Here is a 27,224-nt window from a genome sequence, read left to right as displayed (position 1 = left end):
AAATAATAGGCAAATCCCAATAGCACAGCCTGCCAGGGTCGGTAGGGCTGGCGAGGTGGGGGAAGGAATCAGCAGTTCTGGGCAGCATTTTCTCTCTGGATAGCCATTTCTAATTTTAACAGGGTCTGCAGGCACTCGCTTTGCTGCTTCTGCTGCTGAAGTCGTGCTTCCTGAGCAGTCTCCTTAATTACAGTGGTTTAGCTCAAGTCTGTTTGAAATTTTTTTTTGACTAGTGGGTATGAAATGGAATTGGATCTCTCTGGAGCATTGAGATTGGTCAGAGCAGAAAGAGTAAGAAGGGAAAGTTACTTTAAAGTGGTATTCTTGAGAATCTTGCATCGAGCTTTGGCTGGTTTTATACCCAAAATACCACTTATGCTGATGTTCATGTGGCTGGTGTAAGACAGCAGAGTGTAGCCTGTAATTTGGGCTGCAGCTATTCACAGACCAGGCAGCACACTGAACCAGATGAAGCCAGATGCCAGCTAAATCAGCAGCATCCTCTTCCTCCCTCTTTTTTTTTTTTTGCGTTACAGAATTATATGTATGGGACTTGTTTGACTAGTAACTATTGAGAAGGGAGAACTTGTCCCACTAATCATGAGCTTAAAATAGAATATTTATCTCAAAGTTGTTGCTTATACTTTGCTTTGCATCTTCTGTCTTGTGCCCTGTGCTGCTCAGTGGCTGTGGGGCTGTGTTGGTCCAAAATCACAGTTCCCATTTAAAAAAACCAAACCCCTTATTTCAGTAAGATAAGATGAAGAAAGCTTTAAAGCTTTTCAAACCAGAGAGCACATGTCATCCCTCTTGGGACTGTTGGTAACAATTGATGCAAGAGACCAAAAGTAGAGAGAGGAAATTATAAAATGCTTCTCCCCTGCCTTTTTTTTTTTTTCTTTCCTGAGTGACTTTAAAATATTCCCTTCCTGCAGATGGCTTGCTGTGCTGGGATGCCCCATATGTGGCATCATGTATGTGCAATTACACATTTAATCTTGATAAGTTGGACGTGTTTCTGTGGCCGGCTGTTTGTCAGTCATCGGCTTCAGCCCCCTCAAAGAGCCAGGGCTCTTCTTCCTTAATAACGTTTTAGATCCTTTTCCTTCTCAGCTGAATGACAGATATTAGCATATTCCTTTGGAAGGTGCTGCTGGGTGTTTGTACCAGTTGATGGGGTATTGGCAATCACAGATATTGTTTGTCATTTAGCTCAGCGAGAAAAAAACGTGTCTGAATCTGATAAAGGAGAACACAGAAGCAGTGCTGGCAGCCAAATGTCTGCTTTAGCCCTAAATCACTTGTTTCCTAAAAGGAAAACAAATCTGAAGTGTGAAAATACCTTGGAGAGGTATTTTCCTGTCCATGGCAATTCGCAGGTACTGATAAAAACTCAGCACATGGGATTTATTGGAGTGAATGAGCTTACTGCTGTTTTGTGCATTATTTTTTTTTAAGTGAAGAAGGCATGTTGTCTTTCTGAATAACTCTTCCTCATGGTTATCTATGACAGCTCTTCTGTCTTGCCTTGCTCTCCTGTCAGCGTTAGGGGTGGATCCTGGGGGTCTGTTGAAAGGAGCCTTGTAAAGGACAAGGTGGATTGCTGGGCTAGATTGAAATTCTTGTTGCTTCCAGTGTGGCAGATTCGGGTGACTAACTGTCCAACAAACCCATCTGCTTGGGATTTAGAGGAAATACAGGAAAAGCAGGAAAATGCCTGCTCTGTCAGTAGTCCAGCATTAGAGCCACACAGTGGGAACAGTTCTAGTCCATCAGCTGCAAAAATGATCTCCATCAGTAAATACCACTTTTCTGCACACAGGATCTGTTTCACTCTTCATGTGCGTTGCTGAATTAGGAATTGTGCTATTAAATTAGCTGTGAGCAGAGTGGTGTGTGCAGATAGGAGCGAAGGCTGCTCATGCCTTATTCTGCAGAGGATGCAAAGGGAGGACATCTTCTCCCCATGCATGGCCAGGTGACTCATTAGAGCATGTGCCTGTTGCTGTGTTAGGCTTTTGGGCTAAGTTGTCAGTTGGGACTACACGCCAGAAATTAGTAACCCTCATGTAAAGGTTTCTCTTTAAAAGTACAGGTCTTTCTCAAAGCAGAGGAAAGAATTATGAGTTGCAGTCACTGGTCAAAGGTCCTGCTGCTGGTCCTGCCTCTTGCTCTCCTCTGCCTGTACCCACCCATTGCTGTCTTGCTCTTCTCTTGTCCTCACCTCTTTGTTGAAGGCACCTTGGTGGTTCTTGTTCTGGTGCTTTGCTAACCTGAGGGTGTCCTAGGGGACAGAATGTGGGTACTGCAGAGGAACAGATGTGCTCTACAGCGCAACAGTTCAGAAATTAAAATACTTTTTTAAACTGTCCCAGTGTTAGCAAGAGCTGGCTAGTAATTGCTGGCCTGTGGCTTTCCCTCTCTCTGTTCAGCCCCTTGTGGGGGCTGCTCTGATGCTGTGCCCCATCTCTCTTGCTCTTACCAGCTGCAGGATGGCGGGTTTGGGACACAGCCCCTGGAGCTGGGATAGCTGACACATCCCTACAGCAGTTAAGTGCTGGATGTGAGGTGTTGCCTTATCTGCTTGAAGGTCCCTTTTGCAGCCAGAAGGGCGTTAAAGACCTCTTGGTACAGCAACACTGAGGATCCCTCTGATCCGTGAACTCCTTGCGGAGAGCTCAGGAAGAGATTCTTACCGAGGCAGGTTTCCAGCATTCCTCTTAGCAGCTCATTAGCCCTGAGCACTCTTGGATAAAATCACCCTGGCATCTTTCCTGCAAGACTGCAAACATTTATTTTCCAGTGCAATAGATCTGCAATTGCCACCTGTAGTGTTGGGTCACTGTCCTGTTCAGAGAGTCCTGACAATGAAGCTGTGAATGCCAGCTGTGAACTGGATGAGTAGTACCTGAGACCTGTATCCACACAGGAGCCAGACTTCTTTTCCCCTTTTTTTTTTGCCAGAGCATAAAAGACACTCTTCTTATTCCTCAAGTCTCCTGGATTGCTTCTGAATTGAGCCCTTGAGAGAGGTACAGAAACAGTTATGGGCAGAAAGGTGGGATCTTGGGCAGGTGGACTTTGTTTTACCAGCACAGGAAGCAGGATGTGGAGAGGATGAGGATGCAACTGGGCAGCATCGAGCAGATCTTCCTGCATGTGTCAGTGAGGAGGATTTGTGGCCTCTCCTGGGCTGATGCTGGCAGTCACAGGTGCCCTGTGATGGACGTGGTGGCTGCCTGGGTTGGAACTCAGCTCTGGGTTTAATGGGCTGAACTCTGGCAGAGATATTGAGGATGTGTCTGAGACTTGGCTCAGCCCCAGGCAGCTGTCCCAACCTGCACTTTGTGCCTTCCACACCAAGAGATTTTTATATCATCATCAGGCAGCCAGCACTCTTGGAATATGCTGTTAGTTGTTTTAATGCTATTTTATTCGTTAATAAATTCTTTTAGCTGTAACTTCAATCTGTAATGCTTTGGTATGGGGTGCCTGGGGAGGAAAGCAAGAATCCAGAAATCCTGTGAAAGCTTTTAATAAAGCATCAGCCCTTCCTGCAGTGCAGTCCTGTGGGAATTAACTGCTCTGTGCACGAGTGAATTCTCTCCCAGCCTTCCATGGGTGGCATCATTTTGCCCTCAGCTGGCACAGCGCATGCTTGACTGCTCTCTTGAGTGTAGTAAATGGGGCAGAACTTGTTTTCTTGGTGTTGGGGGATAGCAGTTCTGGAAAATGGACAAATCCTTTAAGAATAATGGGCTCAAGCATGTCACTAAAGGCTTCCATGGTGCTGGGCTAGTTTCTTCCTTGTCCAGGCAGTGATGACAGAGCCCTGATGAGATGCCTGGTGTTGTGTTGCTGGTTCTTGTGCTGCTCAGCAGAGCTTTAACCACAAGCTGCATTGAGTTTGCAAGCAGTGGAGCCCAAACCAGTGTGTTCTGTATAAAAAGTGCCCCCAAAAACCTGGGGCAGGCTCCCTCCAGCCTGTTTGATGCAGCTGGCAAACATTGGTGGCCCTTGCTCTGTGTCTCCACTGCTGTTTGTGGGATGTGTTTTGTCGTTTTCCAGGAAAGCTTTTATTTGAGGTTGATTTTTTTTTTTTCCTCTGATGGGGGAGAAATTAATTACCACCCTTGCTCCTCTTACTGCCCTGAAGACCAGAAATAGTCAGGAACTTAATGTTCAAATGGCTCTAAAAACCAGTATCTCTAAATGTCAAGTTAATGTGCTCTGGGAACAGTGTGACTCAAGGACCCTCTATGAGCATCAAATTGCATCTGCTGCCACAAGGACTTGTGGGATTCTCTGAGGCAAACACAGTGGGGAGATTGAGAGTTAATTTCAGCTTTTTTCAGTTCTTTCTTCTAAAAGTAAAGTTTTATTTTTCTCATGCCTGTCCTCGCCACAAATGCAGCCTGAACCTGTCTGAGATGGCAGATTAAAAATGAAACCCTCATGAATGAGAAATGCAGCCTGCATTTTTTATGATGGCAGAAAAAGTAAACCCATTTTAAAATGTGCATATTTTTAAGAAAGTAAATGACTAAGTAGGTGAGATGTAGGTATCAATAAATATTTATTCCAAAGATGTAATCTCTCAACAGAATTGGAAATTGTCTCATCCTCTTAGGCAATTAAAAATCAATGTTTGTTTTTCAGAGTGGAAGTAACATTTTTTCGGTTGCTTTTGGAGCGTGGCCACTGTTGAGTGAAAAGTTTCACAGCTACATGACATTTTTTTCAGAATAATTGCACTAAAAGGACAGGCTGATTTATAGGATGGATTGAAATGATCTTGAAATGCAGGGGAGGAAAAACCTCCCAGACTGAGTGAAAACTCCCAAATGTGAAATTGTTGTCTGAAAAAGAAGTTGGAAATGGGGCTCTGTAGCCTCCAGGTGGGCAGATGGTGAGTGCTGAGGCTGGGTCACATCTACTCAAGGTGTGAAATGGCTGTGGAGATTTATTAAATTGAGACAAATAATATATTCCAATGAGCCTTATTTTATAGACTAGATAAACAGATTAAAGCTCTGAAAAAGATGTGAATACATATTCAGTATCTTGAGTACAGTTGGTCACTACTTGAGTGGCTTAGGTACACCTGCTGCAAGAGCTTAGGGACCCGATTCTGGGATTTTGGGGAGGAATGTTGGTGTCTCCTGAGCCGGTTTCCTGTGTGTCTTTGGAAGCCTTGGTGGTGCAGACAGTGGCATTGAGACAGCACAAGGAGCAGAGAGCAGTGATCACCACGCTGAGCTGTGAAATGCTGGCTCTGAGCTGCTGTGCTTGGTGGGGATTTGGTGTGGTGGGAGCACTGGGTCCTTTGTGCCTGAGGGGACTCTGCATGAGTGGCCCTGTCCCCTTGGGCATCCTGGCCATGTCACCCAGGTGGTCACTGTGGCCAGCAGCTGGTGCTGGTACTCACATGGCCTTTGAACAGACATTCAGCTCTCTCAGGATTCTCCTGAGAGAGGCTGTGAGAGAAGCAGAGAAAAGAATTATCATAACAATTCTTATCTTATTTGCTGGTCCTGTGTTTGTTTCCCATGTGGAATGTGTTCTGGAGATTGTTTACCCGAGGTGATTTCTTGATTGGATTCTGGTGATGGTGTTTTGGATTCATTGACCACTTGAATCCACGTGTGCTTATTGGGACTCTAGGGCAGAGTCACAGGTTTTTCTAGCTAGTTAGTGATAGTTCTTGTTAGTGTAATATAGTTATAGTATAATATAGTATAATAAAGTAATTAATTATCCTTCTGATATCATGGAGTTCTGGCATCATTCTTCCCACCCATCAGGCATCATAGCACCAATAGTCAGCCCTGTGTGTGAGGTCACTATGACCAAAAACTGCAGCACTTGGGTGAGGGTGGTTTAATTTTGTGGGGATAATCAGAGGGAAGAGTTTGATTTCCTCCCACCTTTTACATTTGTGTCACCTCTCAAAGCGTGAGCCTGTGCGTTGGCTCAATGGCTTTGTACACTGACTGCTCTAAATGCATTTTAAAGAGCTGAGGAATGCACACACAGCAAGGTCATATAAATTAATAATTATCTAAGTGCTTCTGCCCTTTTCTGCCTCCAGAAAGGAGGTGAGGAGGGAAAAAACTTTTAACTGCCTTTTTTTTTTTTTATTTTGAAAATCTCCCAAACTAGTTGTCCTGGGCTCTGTTGTTCCAGCCACAGCCTTGGGCCCATTTGACTTCGTCACTGTCACATTGCCTGTGTTTGAGCCAGCGCATGAATTTTCATTTCCAAACGTGTTTGGGTTTGTAATTCACACAGTGCAAATAGATTAATCACAAGCCATGCAGAACTTGTAATTATTAAAACTTGGAGTACAGAAGAGGTATAAATCATGACAGCGCTGCTTTCCAGCTGCCAATTAAAAAAGGGAATTTAAGCTGCCTGAGCGTGGAGGGTTTAGGTTGGGAAGTTTCTGTGTCTTGAAGAAGAGTTAATGAAGAAAGTGCTTGCTCATAACTTCTCATTAAGTAACAACTGGATTTATGAAATACTGGCACTAGAAGAATAATTAGGAGCTTTCTATTATTGATGAGTTGGACTCTTAGAGAAGGATGCATTATCTCAAAGAGCGCCAACCCTGAAGCCTGTGCTGGTGTTCCAGCAGCAGCTGGAAGTGTGCCTGGACCACATGGAGCCTGCCTGGGCTGTGCTGGGAAGAGGAGCACGTCCTCAGCTGGGTCCTGCTGCTGCCAGGCTGTGACCCAGTAGGGGTGGTGGGACCAGGCTGGGTGGGACAGAGTGTGGGACGGGTTCTAATCCTGCACTCCCTCCTCCTCAGTGGCCTGGGTGTGATGCCAGGGGCAGCACTTGCTGAGGGGTGGGGAGGTGGCACTGAGGACCATCAGTGGGATACCCAGAGAAGAGGGGCCAGGAGAGTACACCAATGCCATTTTCTGCCTTTTTTGCCCCATTCTTTGGTGATGTGTTAGTGGCACCCAGCACACCAGGGCTCCCATGGCAGCACCCTGGTGCTCTGGGCACTGCCAGAGCTGTGTCCATGGAGCAGATATCAGGAACCACAGCTGTTACTGGTTACTTTCAGTACCAGAGCGGAGTTCCTTTCCTTGCAGAGCCAGAGCTGGTCTCATTCTCCAGGGAAGCCTCAGCCTTCAGGCTCCACGCTGGGCTGATGGAGCTGGGCAGCCCAAGGTTCTCCATCATGGTTCCCAGGGACTGTGGAGACTTCAGGCAGCCTTGTAAAGCTCTTGTAATTTTAAAACGTTTTGATAATGTTCCCCTCAGCTTTAATGTTACACATCCCTGCCTGTGTTCCTCAGTAATTGAAAGGGATATCGGGCAAATTTGATCTGTCTGCCTTTGACTTATGCTGTCCTTATCTTGGCCTTCGTGTCATTAAGAAAAAAATTGGTATTGATCTGAGACTATACCACTACATTGTGCTGCAATTTTTCTTCCTTGCTAGTAGAATATAAATCGATAAAAGGCAGCTGCTTGCAACGTGGGGCAGATATGATGCTGTCATTTATATATTGTAAATCCAATGATAGCTGATCAAATCAGTGCGTCTGCTGTTCCAAACCTGACATGATTGAATTGTCAATAAAAAGGATTTTACAGTAAAGGAAGTTCTGCTGGCGATGTAAATGCCTGGAAGCCTCACTAAGTTTGATACAAGATGAAGCAATAAGCTAGGCTATCATTATATAATTCCAACAGCCAAAATATTTGGATACTTGTGTTCTCACATGATAGTGGAGCTGGGAGGAAACCTTTTATTGAGACTTGTTTGAAGGAGAGTTATTCTGAGACTGAGGAATATGGATGGCTTCTTCTGAAATGAAGGTATGTTGGTGAGGGCTAAGAGAAATAGTGTAGGACTTGTTTGAAGTGAAGATGTGCAGGGTCAGGTCATTAGCAGGAAGGTTATCAGTGTTTCTGTTTGCTTGAAAACAAATCTTGCAGGAAGGAATGTGATTGATAGGATGGTAAGAAGAAACCAGCTCTGCTCCTGTGTGGAGTCTCTGTGAACATGAAGCCAGAATATGGTTCATGGGTTTTTTTCTGGACTGCAGACAAGTCTGTTTTATGATAAATCTGTTCAGGAACCTTTTCTTGGGAGTTGGGCTGGAAGATGCTGCAGGCAGTGCAAGGTGGTCCCGAGCCATTTGAGAAGCTGATGGAGTTGCTGCTGTGACTTCCCTGAGTTGATTCCATTTCTGCTGCCCAAAGACCTCCCTGTGCCCTGTCTCAGCCCAGCTGGAGAAGAAGCTCCAGCAGGGAGAGAGGCTGCAACCTGCTCCCCTGCATCCCTCAGTGCAGCGTGCTGGAGTGGAGATGGAGGGGAAGAGGATTCAGGGAAACACATGGAAACATATAGTAAAATCTAAGAAAAAAATGTGCCTTTCCAGAAAGACCTTGCACGTGAAACTCTTGGACACAGCCTCATGTAGTAGGTTTTTTTTGTGACCCCATTTGGTAAGATGTAGTGAGGCCAGATGAGGCTGTGAGATGATCTTGGCTGGATCCTGAGGGTATCCATGTAGATGGTCACCCATGGGAATGGGTCTGCATCCAGCAATGTGCTATTTTAAACTTGTTCATTCTTTTTGGATGCATTATCCCAAGTTAAATGGCCAGTAGTAATGTGAGCTTTCATTTCTACAGATGAGCTTGGACCAGCTGCTGCCTGGTGCCAGGGGTGTGCTGTGTTAGAGATGGGAGCTCTGTGTCCCTGTAGGGCTGGCTGCCCTGGGCAGCTCCTTCAGACTTTCCCCACAATCTGCAGCAGGAAACCCCATTCCCTGCCCTGCATTTCTGCTCCACTTTTTCCCTGCTTGGTGGTTACTCCTGGACCTTGCTGATGCTGTAGCTTTTAAAGGATGTGCTAATTCAATTGCTTGTGATGGACTGTGTTCTTAATCTCTTTATTGTGTTTCACCAATTTAGCTAAATCCTAAATCCATTAGGTACTCTCAGATTGCTTTACAAGTGTCCAGAGGAGGTGTTTGCAATAAATCCAGCCTAATTCGCTCTGCAGACAGGGTTTAAAGACTTCAGACCTGGGCTGGAAGCAGAGTTTAAGGCTTTCAGGCCTGGGCTGAAAGGACTGATGCAGGAATGAGCTTGCACAGGAGCACAAAGGACAAGAACCAATTCAGCTTCTGCTTCTTCACTTTTTTTTTCCTACCATCTAGTTGATGTTGCTGTCTACTTCACTTTCTTGATGGAGGGAAAAACTTTGAGATGCGCGTGCTGAGAAACCAGCTGTGGGGACTCCCAGTTCCCTTTCACAAAAACCAGTGGGGAATCAAAATGTTCTGTTTGTTAAGTGAGGGTGGCAAAGCTCAGACATAAACCCTCCACATTTCCTGTTAAATGCTTTTTTCTTCTTTTATTTCCTCTCCTGTGTGAGGGTTGATGTACTGGCATTGCTAAACACAAACCTGCCACTTGCAAACTCTTGTTTTTCCTCTGTTCAGTTTGTGTTGCTTTCATGCTGCTTAAGCCAACAGAAATGCTTTGTTGTAGGACAGGATCTGTAGCTAATAATTCATTCAGGAGCAAAGGAAATTAGCTTTTTCTCCCTAATTTTCCTTTCCCAGCTCTGGAGGCAAACTCTGGAATGTGTTTGGCTCTGGGGGTGCCATCACACCCTGGTGCTGGGGAGGGTGGGAGCCCCAGCCCTGCAGGACCCTGGCTCTGGTGCCACTCAGCCTGCAGGGAAAACACTCTGAATTTCCAGGGCTGCATCTGGGAGGAATCATTTGTGGTTTGTGGCTGTTTGGAATGGCATCTTGTGCTTATATTCTGCTCATTAGGTCTGGGGATAAATGGCATGTCAGCCTGGGAAATGGGGAAGGGTTAAGATGCCCATGTTTTAAAACTGGTTGGCTTTCTTAATATATAAAGGTAAAGGCTGTGACTCCCTGAAGTCAGGGTAGGGTTGTACTGATGCTCTGGAAAGAAAAGGAGTAAAAATGCTCAGGGATTTTATGGCACTGCATCTTAAGCTACTCAGTCTTTGGGAGATTTAGGCTTATTTTTGTTTTAGCAGGGAAGTAGAGATTAGGATGGAACATGAGCATCTTCATAGGAAAGATGAATTTGCAAAATGTTTTGCTGTCTCACTTGAGTGGAAGCATGTGGTTTTCAGTTCCCATAACCTGAAGGCATTACCAAATCATGATTAAAGCCCTCAGAACAATGTGATCGGCATTAAAATTGGTAAGTTTGAAAAATGATACACTGTGAGGTTTTCCTTAATTTACTTTTCTTGTCTGCCAGCACTACAGGTCACAGTTTCAAGCTTTTCCCATAACAGCAAGGGCTGGATTGTTTTGGTTTTTAATTGTAAACTGAGGTCTTTATGTAATCTGCTCTGTCCAAAGCTGGGGCTGGCAGAAAACAACAGATTGTGCAAGCTCTGAGAGCAATTCCAGTGGTTGGGAATAGATTCAGCCTTTGTCAAAAGTGAAACTTTCTACAAATGTCACTTATTTGAAGTGGGGAGTGTGCCAGTTGAAACCTACGTGGTATTTATATCCCTTAAATGATAAGGTATGAAAATATTCACTTTGCAAAAGGCAGTTGTTCTTATTAAAGGTTGGCTTAATAGCTATCTCTATTTGAGCCTTTTGGGGAAGAAAAATACACTATTGACTATATATACAAATTGGATGATAATTTAGGTAGTGCTTGATGGCAAATCAGGAGCTCAGCAGAGGGGTAGATGACACTTCCAGCACTTTATACTGTTACTTTTTAAAAAAAAAGTTGTATCCTGTTTAATTCATAGTTAATGGTGGTTAATTCATCCATGTGCAATTAAAAACGCCCAATGCAGACTTCATGGAGACTGCACATAAAGCACAGAGGCTTAGCAGGGTATTAGAGATTCATCTGGGTGCCTGGAATACAGAGGATCTTTGCTTTGGCTTGTCTAAGTGGTCTTTGTTTAACTGATAGCTGCTAACTTTGTTTAACTGATAACACATGTTGTGCTGTTACTGGTGTTGACCTTTTCCCAGTTAAACAGGCTTAAAATGAAAGTGTTTATGGGGGGATTCTGCAGCCCTGGCGTCCATGGACTCTTTGTCTGGGCAGAGATTGGGGGTTGGTGTCTGGGCCAGTTCAGCAGAGAGCTGCCTGTTTGCAGATTTTAAAGGTTTTTAACACACTCCCTGCACAGCCACCCTGGGCAGGAGCTGCTTTTTCCATTGCCAGTTTGAGCTTTGCCACTGTGGTTTCATTGCACTCTGGGTTTCTTGAGCATGTAAAATGCTGTCAAATTGGTACCAGGAGGAGGAGGAGGGAGGTTTGCAGTTGAGCCTCGGGCTCAGCAGTAGCAGGGAAATCAAAGGAGTGTTTCCTGCCCCTCTCTGGAGCCTTTAGAGGGGCTGGTCTGTGTCTGCTCTGAGCTGCTGCTCCTGGACGTCAGGAGGAGCTTTTCCAAAATCTGTCACAGTGAATGGACTGAGTTTCAAGAGAAGTGTCAGCAGTGGAGCGAGTCTGTCCCATCTGATTGCTGGCAGCTTTTCCCTGAGCCATGGACTGAGCCTGCTGAGAGCCTGCCTCAGCTCTGTTCACCTGCTCTCTGCTGCCTTGAAGTTCCAGGGAATCTGTGAAGTGTTTGCAATGGAAAAGCACATAAGGAGGATATCCACAGTGTTGCAACGTGACTGTGGTTAAGGTTTTACCAGAAATGCTTTTGGCGATGCGGGGATACTGTAGGGAGTTGTTGCTCTTCTGCTGCCTCCAGCTCCTTCCCTGCCTCCAAAGGTCCCTTTGTTGAGGGCTCAGGGTATTTCTGGATGGAAGTGTGGCTGTCCATCAGCTGTGGCCAAACTGCTCTGATGCTTTGCTCTTTTTGTCCTGGCTCAGGGTAAGGCTGTCCTAAGGGACCTTCCAAGGTCTTTGGTGAAAAGCTAAAAACCTTGGAGAAGTACAAGAATGTTTGTAGAATGCCATTTATTTCAAACAGGAAAATGATATAAATGCAGGATACTGTCTGCAAAGAGGATGTTCACCCCTCTTTGCCCATGTTGAGAACTACATTTTTTTCCTGGTGCCAGACACAAGCATACAGGACTCCCCTGCTCTCTTCCCAAGGATCTTTTCCATTCTATGGTGCTGGAGCTCAGCTTGTCTTGGGCAAGGGAGGTTTGAACTCAGATCACAGAATCATTTAGGTCTGGAAAGACTTGAGGATCATTGAGTTCAGCTGTGAACCCAACACCTCTGTGTCCATCACTAAGCCATGTCCCCAGGTGAAATGTCCATGCATCTTTTGAACACTTCAGGGATGATGGCTCCACCACTTCCCACAAGCAGCAAATGCTCAGTTCAGAGAGTGGAAAATGGGTTTGCTCTGCTTTTTCATTTCTAGAGGCTGTTAAAACTCCCACTGTTTTGTTATCAAAAAGGATCCATCTCTGACATGCCTGAGCCAGTCAGTTAAGTGCAAACATCACAGGAAATGAAATTTTTGGTTCTTGACAAGAAGTGAAAGAAAAAATTGCTTTCAAAGGGAAGTGTTCTTCTGGCAGGAACAATGGTAGGCTTGGGGTAGGGGAAGGTGATTGTCTTTGGATCAGAATTCTCTGTATTTGAACCTGAGCTCTTTTCCCCCTTGTTTTTTCTCCATGGATATTAAAAAACATCCCAGGTGTTGATTCCCAAAGCAACTCAGTAATTGTGCCTAAATTGTTATAACCTCTCAAATAGGTCAGTGCTTCCACTGGAAGAGGAGATTATGGATGGGAGGGGAAGCAATGTGAAGGTTTAGAAAAAGGAATAAGCCTTTTCTTATTCAGTGGAGGATATCTGTAGAGGGAAGTGTGCAAGCAGTTACTCAAAGGCTCCCTAACACATTAAACACCTGCAGAGGGGCCATTTCAGACAGGCCATGGTGCAGTATGTCTTTGAAATGACCCTCATGGGCTCTGCCCTCCCTGTCCAGCAATAAACTAATTTTCAGGACTAATGGTAAAATTCTGCAAGGCATGAATTCCCAACTTAAATAGATTTACAGTGAGTTCATAGTTCTTCCAGCACATCTCTTGCAACCTATTTGTGGTGGCATCATTTTAACACTCACGGTAATTGAAAAAATTGTCAGGATTTACAGTCTTTTCTGACCTGTGTTTATCATACCTAGGAAAGACTCCATAATAGACATAACATTTGGGGTATGGACATAGACCTTGTGTGGAAGTGTTCACAAGGAGGTCTCTCTGTGTGGTAACTTCTCCTTGGGAAAAGGGGGATTTTGGAATAATGAGCAGCTGATGCTTAACAAATGCCACCCAGAGGATCCCATGTGCCAAGAGTTGCAGAACAGACAAGTCACAAGAGTGTAGTGATGAAGATGAACCTTCAGCTTTGGAGGCAATATATTCTGTGCTGGTTTCCACATGCAGCCTTTGAAATACCTGATCTTATTTTGAGAGGACTATGATGAAAGTATCCTTTGGAGAAGCTGTTTATTCTTTTCCCAGGCATATTTGTCCTTGCTCCTTTTGTTATCATTATTTATAAATCAGAAGTTGTATTGATCTGGAGATTATGTGTTAAACCATGTCTGAGCAGTGGTTGCTCTATTACTGAGAAAAGCAGCTGCCATAAAACTTTTGGTAAATTTATCGATCGATACTCTCCATGTTCCTCTGCAGAAAAAGAGCAAGCTGAATTTTAATTTACTGGGAACGCAGCTGAACACGTGGCCCCCGTGGGGCAAGGGATTTAAGCCTGTGAGGAACTTTCCAGAGATGAATAGTGCCATTACTTTGCAGGGGATTATTCATGTTCTTGAAGGAAAGCCTCTCTGGAGCAGGCAGTGGAGCCTCCGATCGATTCCTGGCAGCTGTGGTTGTGAGTCTTGCTCTGGAGAGCCAAATTATCATCTCGTGCTCCTGTTACAATGGTTGCCTTGCTCTCACAGAGGGGAATAAGGAGATGATAAAACATCTCCCTTGTAAAATGAGTGTTAATCAAACCAGGGCTTTGAGCCAGGACTAGCAGGATGCAGGAGCCATGTGGGATGCTGGGCATGGACCAGCCATGGGCACAGCTGGTGCCACCAGGACGTGATGTCCCATCTTCTGCTTCCTCCCTGGGCTGGGACCTGCCCATGCACCAACTTAGGAAACAAAATCAAAACCAATCAAACAAAGAGAACACACAAAAAAACCACCCCAAACCAAAACCCCCCTGAAAAAAGCAAAGCAAATAAGCCCTGCTCAAACAAACAACCCACAAAAAAACCCAACCCAAAAAAACCATCAAACACACAATACAGTTTTCATCAAAACAATCTCCCCCCAGCAAAACCACCAGTGTTTTGGGGGGCTTCACTCAAGGTACCACAGAGGAAGTAAGAGAAGAAGTGAGTCTGGTGTTTGGAAAGTGCTAAAGCTGGAAACTGGGGCCATCGTTAGGTCTCCCTTTTTTTTTTTTTGGTTTTTTAAAGGATGGAAGTGGTGCTTGGGATTTGTGTGCCTGGCATGCCCTGGGTCCTTTCACAGGGGTGCTGCTGTGGCTGTGGTGTCCTGTGTCAGCCCCTGTGGTGTTTCACACAGGAGGGGGGGTGGGTACCCTGCTCTCTCTCTTGCACAGATGCTGCTAAAATATTCTGCATTTGCTCAGTGGTCAGGTGCTGCCAGGGAGCATTGGAGTGCCTGGTTGTGCCTGTGCTCCTGAGGTGATCCACAGTCTTATGACCATGATGGAAACCTCTGTCTTTCTCTGAGGTGTCTTCAGACAAAACTAGCTTGGAAATCACTGAATTGCTTTTCAGAACTTGGACATTGTTCTGTGTCTTGAAAACTCCTTAGGGGGAAGAGTTAAACCGGTGTTGGCTGCTGTATGTTACTGGGTAAATGGCTTTCCCAAGATCTGCCAGCACAGGTGGAAAACTGATAACAGAAATAAAGGGGCTGGAGTGACTAAAGAATGGTCAACAGGTGCCCTGATAGAAGTGCAAGTCCTGCGTGTGACTGTAGGGATCAAGAACTGATCTTCTGCCATTTGCTTTTCATCAGACGGTTGAGATAACTTTAAAGAGAATTTGGCCAGGAGAGATTATTAAGGAAGGAATTTGCTGCTTAAATAAATAGTCTGTTCTCCATTGTTGGAGACTTAACAGGCTGATAAAAGCCCTCTGGAATGAAAGGGAGCCTGGAAAGCCAGTCTCAGATCTGCCTTGCTCTAAAGTTACTGAGACCAATGCACTTCCAAAGACTTTTTTTTGACTTTTTGAGTACAAGCTCAGTTTGAGCTGGTGGCTTCCTTTATCTTCATTTATTCTGATGAATAAAGGAATTTGCTAGGCTTGCATTTTTTTTTCAGAAGTTGCTTATAACTTTTAGTTTAAAATAAATAGAAGAACTATGCACACTGGTGTCCTGGTCTTTAGAAATGCTTGGATTATAAATTTGGGTGGGAGTGCATGAAATCATTTGCCCTCTGCTTGATATGTGTGGCTTGTCATTCATCTTTGAAGAGGTGTGCTGCTTTTTTAATAACCTGATAACCCCATTAGGTGGATGTTGCAGCCTCCAATTAGTAAAATAAGGCTGTGTGGGTGACCAAGTGATAGGGTTTTATTGGTCTTTTTGTGATTGTTGTTTTGTTTGGTTTGTGTTGTTGGGGGTGTTTTTGTTTGGTTTTGTGTGTTTTTATTTTGGTTTTGGGCAGGAGGGAATGTGCATTGTGTTTAAAAATAAAACCAAGACAATCCTAGATGTGCTTTTGCAGTGGTAAAATGCTTGGGTTTGTGATACCTGCTCAGTTACCCAGGGCAGAGAGGTCTTTTTCCCAAGGTTTTTGTAGCAATTCCTGCTGCACTAGGCTGTGCTCCCTGGCTGAGCACCTGGCTTGAAATAAGTGTTGTAGATGGAGTCTGTTGTCTCTGCAGCGAATTGGAGAGGTAAGAGAGACTAGGAGCAAAGAAAATCAGTATTTGGGATTAAAAAACCTGGGAAGGTGAACTTGAACCCTGAGCCTTATGTGGGTTTCAGCATCAGGATGGAGGCATGGGAAGCATGGAGAGGAGTTTATCTTTCTCTCATCTGCCAGGTTACAGTTCAACCTTTACCTCCACCACAGCGACCTTTCAGCTGCAGAAGCCTCTTGCATCCTCTCCCTCAGATTTTCCAGCTTGTGCTCCCAGGGTTTGATTTGAGCCTGCTTCTCCTGCTTATTCCTCTTGCCCTTTGATTTTGATGAAGAATCATGTTCACTCACCACTTGCACCAGCCTTGACTGTTTGCATTTTTAACTTAGTCTGTATTAAATTTTCAGGAATCTGTTAAGCATTCACACATCTGTCATGGCACGAAGCGTTATCTTTCTTGATGCTGGGGAAAACAAATTACACAATGGATGTGCAACCAATATTTAATGAAAAACACCAGCAAACGGGATGCCCCAGAAAAGATTTTACTGCAGAGTCATTCCTGTGAGGTGTTTGCTGTGAGATTTTTTGTTATTTTTTAACTTTCAGTCAGAATGTTGGTTCTCTGTGTTGACTTGGGTACTCCCAAGGGATCTCTCAAGGCATCCTGGTGCCCCTCAATAAAATATTGCTTGACTGTGGTCCATTCCAGCACCCTGACCCTGCTGTCATGCCTTTGTGGATGCTAGAGTGGGGCACAGAGCACTGCACTGAGCTCCTCCAGGCAGGGTCTGGTCCAGGTGAGGGGCTGGCTGGACATGGGGAGCTGTGGACACCAGCATTTCTCATTTCCTTGCCTCTGGGCTGGTAGCAGCTTGTGCTGGTGAGCTCTGCAGTTTGCATTAACAAAGTTTTTGTGTGCAGGATATAAATATTAAATGGGAGAAGCACAGTGTGACTAATTGTGTAACAGTTGGACTGTTACCTGGACTGGAAAGGAGCGTTTTCAGGGCAGTTTGAGAGAGTATAATGAGATGGATTGTACAGTATTTGTATTAGAAACTTCAGGGAGTGTATTTCAAACTGCCAGGGTGCTTTATAAGCTGAACAATTAAACATAAATGGCTTTAGAGCTTGATGTTTTGATGGAAACAGATAATTAGGAGAAGATGCTTTTCTGATAAAAAGCATGAGGATTTAGCATTAGCTGATGAGCAACGCTGGCTTGGAAACTTTGGCTCCTGTGGTAGTGAAGGCAGTGGGCATGGAGCTGGAAAAAGCCCTTCTCATTTCAAGATGGGACCTTTGCTCTCTTGGGCTGGTGGTGATGGAGCAAAGGTAGAAAGTGCAAAGCTTGATGGCTTAAAATCAAGACAGAATAAGAGGATTGTTCTTCTTTTTATTACTAATGCTTTGAAGCTAATCTCATAAGCTTGGGAGCTTGAGACCATAATTTTTTTGGTGACAATATTGTAAAAGTAATCAAAAAAGCTGTGTCATAGTTGGAAAAAAAGCATTTCCTAAGCTTTATACCCAAATGTGCTCAGTGAAACAAACCCTGTAAGAGCAGCAGTGGCACCATCTGATGGGTTCTGTAATGCCATAGACAAAAGTAATTATACTGCTTAGAAGAGCTTTTGTCTCCAGATAATGTTGTTAAAAACTTGCAGCATAGTGTAAATCATAACAGAACAAATCTGGAGGCTGCTCTTATTGCTGCCAGGGGAAATTCTCTTAGATTTTGTTTCCTTTCTGCTCAATATATTGCAAACCTTTTCCAAGTTGGTAAATAAATATTACCTGCTGTTTGAAAAATGACTTGGGGTTCATCTCACTAGTAGTGCCTGTGGCTGCCAGACCATTATTGCAAACAGTTGTTCCTCTCTTGGTGAGCTCTGCTGTGTTTTGGGAACACAGGCTGTTGTGATGGGGCTGAAGTTGTCTGATTCATTGGAGATATTAAAAAGCATTTCCTCTTTTTAGAGCTCACTCACATGAGGATTCCTCTGGCTTCTTTTGCCACTTCTGAGCAGTGTCACAGCAAGAGCCAAGTCAGAGAATACTTGGTTGAGCTTACAAACACCCAAACTTTTAGCATTTCCTTCATGAACATTTGAATTCCAGTCCATGGAGGTTGGTAGTGGTTTTGAGGAGCTGAGCAGTTTTGGCTTTTAGAGGTAAGGGGTGTTTAGAGGTTTGGGAACCTTGGGCCAGCAGGAGAGAGAGAGTTCATGATTGCAGGATTTGTGTGTCAAGGAACAGGAAAATCAGTGTTGTAGGCGCAGTTCTAATGCCTTGGAACTCATGTGCTGTGGGGTGCATGGGTCACAGAGTCCTGCACTCCACCTTTGCTCCCTTCCCAGCTGCCCATGGACCATGAGCTGCTGGGGCAGCAGGTTTTGCTGTGCAGCCCCTTCACCTCTGCTGAACCTTTGCCAAAGAGGACTTGATTGCTGTGCTGTGTGACAGCCAGAGAAGGACAGCTGTCCCTGTTGGAAGCTTGTCTTTACAGCAGAACCAGAACAGGACATCACTGGAGAGGCATCATGAAGCCTGTGGCACGTCCTGGTGCCATGGGGGACCCTGCTGTCCCTCTTTCCAGAGGTCACAGTGCTGTGTGGAGGTGGCTCTGCTGCTCTTTGGTGAGCTGGCATGGGAGTCAGAAGGAGGACAGACCTTGTTTCACCTTTCTAAACACCTTCAGCTGCTTGTGAAGCAGCACTTGCTGAGCTTGGAATTGGAGGTGCTTTGCTGTAGCTGCCCCAGCTCTGTGCTGCCATCAGGTTTTGGCTCTCCCCTCTCCGGTGGGATGCTGGGTGGGAATGGCTTGCTGGGGTCACCTGTACCAGCTCCTTGTGGCTCAGACGACTGCATCACATAATCTCTTAAATAAACCCATCAAGTGGCAGGCTGGGCTGAGCTCCTGCAGCCTGGGGCAGCCAGCAGGTTAATCCAGAGCTCCTCCGGCTCCGCCGCTGACCCCTTTGAAGTTTGCTGCAGCTTAAGAGCCAACGTGCTTTCTCAGGAAAGCTGGCATTTTTACTAAGCAGCAGACTCTTATTATCTGGGCTGAGAACACAGTGATTTCCTTCTCCTGCCAGTAATCCCCACTCAGGGCACTGTTATGCTCTTTTACAATTTATTTTCTCTAATTGCCGGTTTGCAGCGGCCACGCAGCTCTCCCTGGGCTGTGTTCTGGGGAATTTTTGCCCTTTGAAAGGAGCTTAGTCCTTCCTTCTGGCTGCTGGAATCAGGCAGCAATTCCTCTCCAGGTACTTCAGCAAGAGTCCAGCTTGAAAAATAAGTAATAACCTGTGCTTTTCATCTAGTGACTGATATCTGTGGTCTAGAGTAGGTTCAGCTGTTTCATTCATCCTTTGGGAGTCCTGATGAACTGCCCTTGACTGAGGCAGTCAGGATGTGCAGCACCAGGGCACCACTGCTGGGCTGGTGATGATGCTCTGGCTCCCGTTCTGTAAGTGCTCCCTTGGATTCTCTTTCCTGGTGTCTAAGCCACAAGCAGACAGTTTCTCCAAGAGAAGTGCTGTGGGAAACTGTGCCAAAGTCTTTCCTAAAGTCCAGGTAGACAACATCCCCAGCCTTTGATCCACCAAGCTGCTCACCTTATCACTGAAGGAGATGAGGTTGGTCAAGCAGGACCATGACCCCGTGTGGGCTGGGCCTGATGCCCTGGCTGTTTTGTACATGCCATGTGATGGCACTCAAGGTCATCCCACCCTCCCAAGTCCTGTCACATTTGCCAGCCTCCAGTCACTTGGGACCTCCCTGGGTAACCAGGACTGCTGGTAAATAATAGAAAATGACCTTGTGAGTTCTTCTGCTTGCTCCCTCAGTACCCTTGGGTGGATCACATCCAGCCCTGTTTGTGGGTATCTGAGTGGTGTAGCAGAGCCCTGACCATTTTCTCATGGATTATGGGGACTTTGTTCTACTCCCCATCTTCCAGCTCAGGGTGCTGGGTACCTGGAGAAGAACTGGTTTTACTAAAGACTGAGGCCAAGAAGGTGTTAAATACATCTGCCTTTTCCTCATCCTTTGTCCCTGTGTTTCTCCCTGCATCCACTAAAGGATGGAAATTATCCTGAGCCTTTCTTTTATGGCTAATGTGTTTAAAGGAACATGTCTTATACTCTGCTGTGTGTGCATCAGTGTGTGTACTCTGCAGTGATGGAGATTGTAAAATGTGAGCCCTGCTCAGCTGTGCAGTGCTTTTGCCTGCTGAAGTTGGGGGCAAGTCTGATGCTTTGCTTTGTATTCACACTGCTTCAGCCAGACCTGCAAAACAGCTGCCTTAAATGGCAGCTTTTGAAAATAGCCTTTAAAAAAAAAAATAGAAGAGAGAAAAGATTGAACTATGCTCCAGCAATGAGTTTCAGTAATGCCATGTTGTGAGTGGGGCGGATTTTACCAGCAGCAAATGCAGGCTGTGGGATTTTATGGGGGATCGGACGCCTGTGTCACATCTATAATGCACTGTCCTCCTGTGTCCCTGTGAGGTTCCCTCGTGGGAGCACAGGGGACTGACCCTCGAAGTTTCCTCCCGTTTGAAGTGCTCAGAGCCTGGCTGAGGGTCACTGCAGCTGCTGGCAGCTGGGGATTTAGAATTCCTGCAGCCAGCGCTTTCTGAGGAATATTTCAGAATAAGCAACTACTGTGGGAGTTGGGTGGGAGAGATTTCGGATGTGTAAGACTTCTTTTTTACAAAGTTTTATTATTTCTTGCATCTATTAATAGGGCAGCAGGAGTCTCCATATGCCTTTATAGTCCCTGTTGCGCTTTCTAATGGATATATGCAAAAGCTCCCAGGCGCATAAAGCAGACACTCTCAGCCAGTTATTACGATAAAAATTATGTGCATGTCATGACCTTTAAAGCAGTGGGACTGTGTGTGCATGCTCTTCTGATGCACCACTGTTCTCCATTCCTTTCTGAAGCCCTTCTCGCCCTAGGAGGTTTGCATAGGAGCTTGGAATATTTTTCTAATCAGTGCAGAGTCTTTTGGCTCTGATGATAACTGGCAAAGCACAGAGGAGCGAGAAAACGGAAAAGTGGTGACTTTTTCTAAAGGGAACTAACAGAGAAGAGGGTAAAGGCGAATGGTGAGGCACAGCATGAAAATCCTGGCACCATCTCCACTGCTGTCAAAAAAAACACACTGGTCCAAAATGTTCTTTGTGCTTTTGAGGCAAAAGCTATTCTGGTGTCCTTGAGAATAAAGAGGGAGGGGAAAAGTTTTGTAATCCACATGTCCTCTTTAAAGAAACTTTTTTGTTGTTGTTTTAAAACTTTTAATAGTACAACCAGCATTTCATATAGTGCAATAGTGCGAGCAGTCTGTGTCACACCTGCTGCTGTGTTGCCCGGAGAGCTTTGCCATCCTCTGTCTGGGGGTGAGGAGCAGGATGCTGGCTGTCATGGTAGGGAGAGAGGGGCCCTGTGTCCCTGCACCACTGTGCAGGGACAAATCTCTGCTGTGAGGAAGGCAGGATTGCTGTCCTGGGAACACAGATCTTGGCTTGCTGGGACAGTCCTAGTGTGAGTGTCTGGAGCTGTGGGCAAAATGCTTCAGCACCGTGCCTGGGAGGTGTGCAGGCATCAGATGGGATGGAAACACTGTTTGCAGAAGTATATCAGTAATTTCTGCTCTGATCACTGCTTACACCACAGCTTTCTGCATGCTGGGGTGGGGTGGAGCAGCAGCACCCTGTCCTTCCATGCATCCCTGAATAGGGTGCACCCAGGAAGAAAGAGCTGGAAGTTCTGGAGATGTGATGGTCTTGAAAGCTCTTGGGTAAGCCAGAGGTTATGCAGGGCGAGCAGCAAGGCCCAGCATTGCTTGTGCCAGTGCTGATACTGAACCCCTGTGGAGATGTGTCAGGCCACGCTCAGCTGCGTTCCGGCCTTAACAAATGGGGGAGATAACTCTTATGGCTTTAAAAATTAAACATTCCCTTTAATTATTGAACATGAATAATTTTCATGCAAATTGAGCCAGGATGTGTGTTTCCAGAATGACAGAGTTGAGAGCAGTTACATGGTGGGGTGTCAGTGACCTGTGAACTGAAAGGCTGTTCATTAATTTTAGCATTTTATGAATAGCACCCTGGAGGGTGGGACATGGGCTGGTTGAGCAAGCTGGCCAAAGGAAAAGGCTTTTGTTTGCACTGATAGGCTCCCCTTCTGATGCTTTAAGATGCAAACTGGTGTGTGTGTGTGTAGGTACGTAGTCCTTATTTAGTGGGGTATGGATATTTGGGAAGCCTCCTGATGATGAGGGCTATAATTAAAGGAATAACTGTGGGGGCTTCCCTGCTCACCTTGTAGAGGAGATGTGGACTGAAAGTCCTAAACTTTTTGAAGGTAGAGATGAGAAAATGTGTCGTGGTTTTCCTAGCAAAATGATGGTGTCTATCTAAAAGTTGAATTTCATGGGACAGTCTGATGTGTATGAGAGTGCTCCTGGCTGGGCAGCCACAGGTGGATGTGGCACCACTGGCTCTCAGCATCCTTTGGACAATGGAGCAGCTCCCATCCAGGGAGGATGAAACATTGGATCTGCAGCTGAAGTGAGCCTGGTGCATTTGGGAAAACTGCAGCACTGTGGGTGCTTTTCCAGTGGCTTAGAGGACACTTGGTGCAGGGTACCTGCTGGGGGTAGAGTCAGGATATTGTCTGTGATTAAACTCCTATAAATATTTTCCTTTTCATAATGGAATGTCAGCGTTTACTGTTTCCTCATTTTAAGCACTGTACAGTTTGTCGAACATTTATCTCTGCCTTAAATTAAGTCTGGAGATAGAATTCCTGTTAATTTCAAATCAATATGAAAGGGGAGAGAGAAATTGCAGTCTAGCATTTTTCTTGAATCAATATTTTCTTTAAAAGCTGAAATGTTAACTAGATCATAGGGGTTTTTTTTGCCATTTTGAAATGTAGCTTCTGCTTAAAGAATTTATGCATTTCCCCTGGAAGTTGCTGATGCTGGTGTTTTGCAGCAGGCACGGCTGCCAGCAGGTGTTTGACCCAAGGCAGGCAGGATGGGGCCAGCCCTGGCAGCAGTCATGTGGTGGAACATTATCCTCCCTGTTTGTGGGCTCACCATCTCTTAGTAACATTTTTTTGTTGTTGTTGTTGTTCTGTTTTGCAGAAGCCTTCGAAATTGTAGTGCGGCACGCAAGAAACTTCACCAACAGCATGTTCAGGACCTACTACCAGAGCATGGGGCCCAGGGCTCTTAAATTTGTTGGAGAACTTTTTACTGACATCTCACTGTACATACTGGGCTCTGACATCAGTGTCAATGACATGATAAATGAATTTTTTGACAGTTTGTTCCCTTTGGTTTACTCTCACTTGATTAACCCCGGCTTCCCCGATCCCTCTGAGGAAATGACCGAGTGTCTGCGGGCGGCCAGGAGAGACCTCAAAGTCTTTGGGAGCCACCCCAAGACGATGATGACGCAGGTGTCCAAGTCCCTGCAGGCCACACGAGTCTTTCTGCAGGCTCTGAACCTGGGCATCGAGGTGATAAACACCACTGACCACCTCAAGTTCAGCAAGGAGTGCGGGCGGGCGCTGCTGAGGATGTGGTACTGCTCCCACTGCCAGGGGCTGCTCCTGGCCAAGCCCTGTGCCAGCTATTGTGGGGCTGTGATGCAGGGATGCCTGGCAGGTGTGCTGGAGATCCAGAACCTCTGGAAGGAGTACATCCAGGCTCTGGAGGGGCTGACCAGAGGCATGCATGGCATCTATGACATGGAGCACGTCCTGCTGAGCCTGTTCTCCGTGGTGCGCGACGCCGTCGTCCACGCGCAGAAGAACGAAGGGAAGCTCTCGACAGCTGTGAGTAGCTCTCTGCAGGTCCCCATGCTCTCTTGTACACAAACTGTGTTGAAACCAAGCTGTTCCTTTCCTCCTGCCAGCAAACCCCAAGTGGCTCCAATTACCAACCCCTTCCCACCCCCTTCTGATCTTCCAGAAAAACTTTTGGTAGCGTTTGAAGCTGGTGTTTGCATGGCCTGGGTTTGCATCAAGGGCTTTGCCTCTTTTCAGGTTTGTCAGAGCAGAAGGGTCTGGACTCACCCTGGGGTGTGAGATTGGGAGCTGAGATGTCCCAGCATGTTCAGTTTTCCCTGAGTGCTGTGCTTGCCCTGGGTAGCTCTGAAAGGCTTGTCCTGCTCTGCAGGTGTCCTCTGCCTCCTTTAACATCACAAAAATGTGCTTCCAAATTGATGCCAGGCAGAGGCATGTGCTGTATCATCCCCTGATTTACCAAAGAAGAGCTGATTCTCCATCTTTTAGTAACTCATTCCAGTTTTGGGCTGCATTTAATGAGATTACTTCTTATTTTTACTTGACTCTTTAAAAACACATTTCAGGAATTTCTGAGCCTGCTGAGAAGCTGAGGCTGTCTTGCACTGAAAATCCTGCTGCTCCATTTGAACACCAAGGACAAATGTACTGTGGTACTATGGTGCTTGTTCTGCAGAGATTTTTCTTGAGACACAACTGAGCTGCTCTGTGTAGGTAGGGAAGAGTTAGAGATGGGGCAAAGGTGTAGGAGTGTTGTAATAGTTTGCTTAAAACCAAAGATGATTAAAATCTGACACTGTTCCCCTGTTATCTGCTTGTTCCTGCCATTATTGACTCCTGTTTACAAAAGAGCTGTGTTTATATAGGTCACTGTACTACTTGCACTGTAACTCTTATCTTTTCTGGAGGGTACCATGGAAATGGATCAGCTTATGGGCTTTGAGCTGTGTGGCACTGAGCCAGAGCACTCTGTGCTGGCTTTGCTCTGCCACCACGCTTGTGCAAGCTGTGGAACATCGTGGTGGCACTCAGGGTGGTTTCCCAGCCCAGGAAGTTTGGCTCACATGGAGCAAGCTTTCTGCACTGCTTGGAAGGGGTTTAGGGACCAAATTACCCTGAGCTGGATTGCTGTTGGGTTGCAGTGACCAGGAGGAGACTGGACTGGGTGTTGGGCAGATGGCCCCAGGCAGGACTTGTGGGCAGCATGTTGAGCTCCAGGGCACAGTGCAGGACATTGGTTTTAATCTGCCCGAGTCCCTTTCTGCAGAAAATCGCTGTTTTACAGTGACACTGTTTTACAGCAGTCTGGAATCACTGCTTGTGCAGGGAGGCTCCAGCTGACAGTCAGGAGCAGCAGCTCTGCTGCCACAGAGCCAGGGGAAGTTCTCCCATCAGCCAGAACCATCAGTCAACCCTCTCTGGAGGAGCAAAGGAGCAGACATGTAACTGTAGGTTTACCTTGAGTTCAGGTGAGGTGGAGAATTCATGTTGCAGTTGACAATGAGAGAAAACCCAACTCAGCTTTGAGCCCAGTTGGCATTTCCAGGACACTAAGAAACAAAACTTACTTCTGTATGTAGAGTGAGCCTCTCAAAAGATTATTGACATAATCAGCTGTGAGCAAAAGCATCTGGAATGTTTTCCATCAGTGAAGCCCCCATATGTGTGGGGGCTAAGGCAGAGAAAAAGCACTGTCCATGTGGGCTGTGTGCCAGGTTTTGTGAGCACAGACCTGGGCATTGCTGTGGGGTCCGAAAGGTTCAGTGTTTGTTCTCCCATGTCTTTCTTTTATTGACACAACAAAAATGCACTTTTTCTTGGAGATGTCCATGTACATAGTGAACAAATGTCCTTATATGACTGAATATTGACACCTTGATGTGTCTACAGAGAATGAGTTTGTGTCAGGACAGGTAGATGGACCACCACTAAGTCAACACAAAGCAGGAGAGCTACAATCTGCCCACCCTCTGCCAAACCAGAACGTACATTGACTTCCTTTACAATAAAAATTACTGGGCATTACAAAACCATTCAGTGCTTTTGTACTTGGAAAAGCTGTTGGAATTCATTAGTGCCATATGTAGCTAGGTACTTACTTAACCATAACTCCTCTTGATTATTTAATACTTCAGTGATTGGTTTCTTTGCTCTAGAGACATTTTTGTGTTATTGGAGTGAAGGAGAAAAAAATCCAAGCCAAACATTGCTTGGATTTTTTGACAGTTGCCTGGCAATTGTCACCAAAAAAGAATGGCCACTGGGTTTTTGAAGTTTGTTTTTAAATCACTGATGTTACTCAGCTAAGGGTTTTATGTCAGACCTGAGCCCAGAGCAACTTTTTTTTTTTACAAGTGAGGATATGAGCTGTTCAGTGGAGAAATAAGGCAATAATGGAAGCATACAGTATTGCAGAGGGTCTAAGAGCTGAGCTGCATCAGGACCTGGGGTAATCTGGGGTAAATCTCTTTGTAAGATATCACTTTGTAAATGATAGAATACAACTTTTTTATTTAGCTGTGCTATGATGAAAGTTTCTCTGTTAAACTTATCAGCACATATTGAGTTTCAAAGAATATACCTGGAAGCCAACAGTTATATTTACTGTAATTCTGTAAATATGATTGTTTTTAGACACTGTAGCCATACCAAAGTATGAAATGCCTCAGGGGTTTTCTTTCAAAATGTGGTTTTTACACTCACCCTGGCTTCTCAGATTGACCTCCCTTATTACTGGCCTTGGCCACCACTGCTTCTGTCGGCAAAGTCCAGTTCACCTGCATGGTATTAAGAATAATGACAGGTTATTTAATTGTCATTAAAATCCTCTGGAATTATGGAAAACTTATCTTCCATGCACATAGTGATTATATATGAATAAAACCACTGCTGCCCTTTCCTGTCCTTTGGGCTTCTTTTCTTTTTCCCAGCATTGGTGACATTTCTGCTGCAGTGGTTTTCCCTCCTGGTATTTCAGATCCTCAGGCCTGTTACCTGGCTGAGCATCTTTTCTCCATGTGGTTGTTCCTTTTTCCCCTTTGCCACCCCCAGGCTGGGTGTGGGCATTCACACACAGACCTGGACCCCAAGGGCTCCTGAGTTTGAGCTCCAGAGGTGCTGCAGAGCCTCCAGGTGGGTTTCTGAGGAGCTCTGCGGACCCCAAGAGGAGGAAGTCATGCTGCTGTAAATCTGCTTTTGGAAGCTGTGTCTCCAGGCATGCATTTAAATGGGAGCCTGTGTGTTGTTGCAGGTCTGTAAACAGGAGTGCAGAACAGTGAATTCAGTAATGTGGCAGTAAACAGTTCCCATCCCAAGCCTTGCTTTAGTAGCTAATTTGTCAGCTGTGGTGTGTGTTAGGGCTTTATTATTTCTACACTTTGTCTGCTTAAAAACTTCACCCCTAAAACCTGCTATTAAAATACTTTATCAAGGAGCCTGACTCTCAGGGCACACTGGGAAAAAAATTGCTGGCTAGGCCTATATCTGTATTAATTTTCTAATCTCC

The 27,224-nt window shown here is 45.5% G+C and overlaps 1 protein-coding gene across 1 annotated transcript in view; it reads left to right on the top strand.

The window, feature by feature from the left end:
• GPC3 (glypican 3) overlaps positions 1 to 27,224 on the top strand; it is a 138,292-nt gene that overhangs the window by 39,925 nt on the left and 71,143 nt on the right. Inside the window, exon 3 of the mRNA XM_005488180.3 lies at positions 23,055 to 23,749. Within this exon, the coding sequence (XP_005488237.2) occupies positions 23,055 to 23,749 (695 nt within the window). The remainder of the gene's footprint in view (positions 1 to 23,054; positions 23,750 to 27,224) is intronic.

The sequence above is a fragment of the Zonotrichia albicollis genome, chromosome 14 (assembly GCF_047830755.1).
Source record: "Zonotrichia albicollis isolate bZonAlb1 chromosome 14, bZonAlb1.hap1, whole genome shotgun sequence".
Classification (NCBI taxonomy): Eukaryota; Metazoa; Chordata; class Aves; order Passeriformes; family Passerellidae; genus Zonotrichia; species Zonotrichia albicollis.
This window is presented reverse-complemented; position numbering and strand designations above follow the sequence as displayed.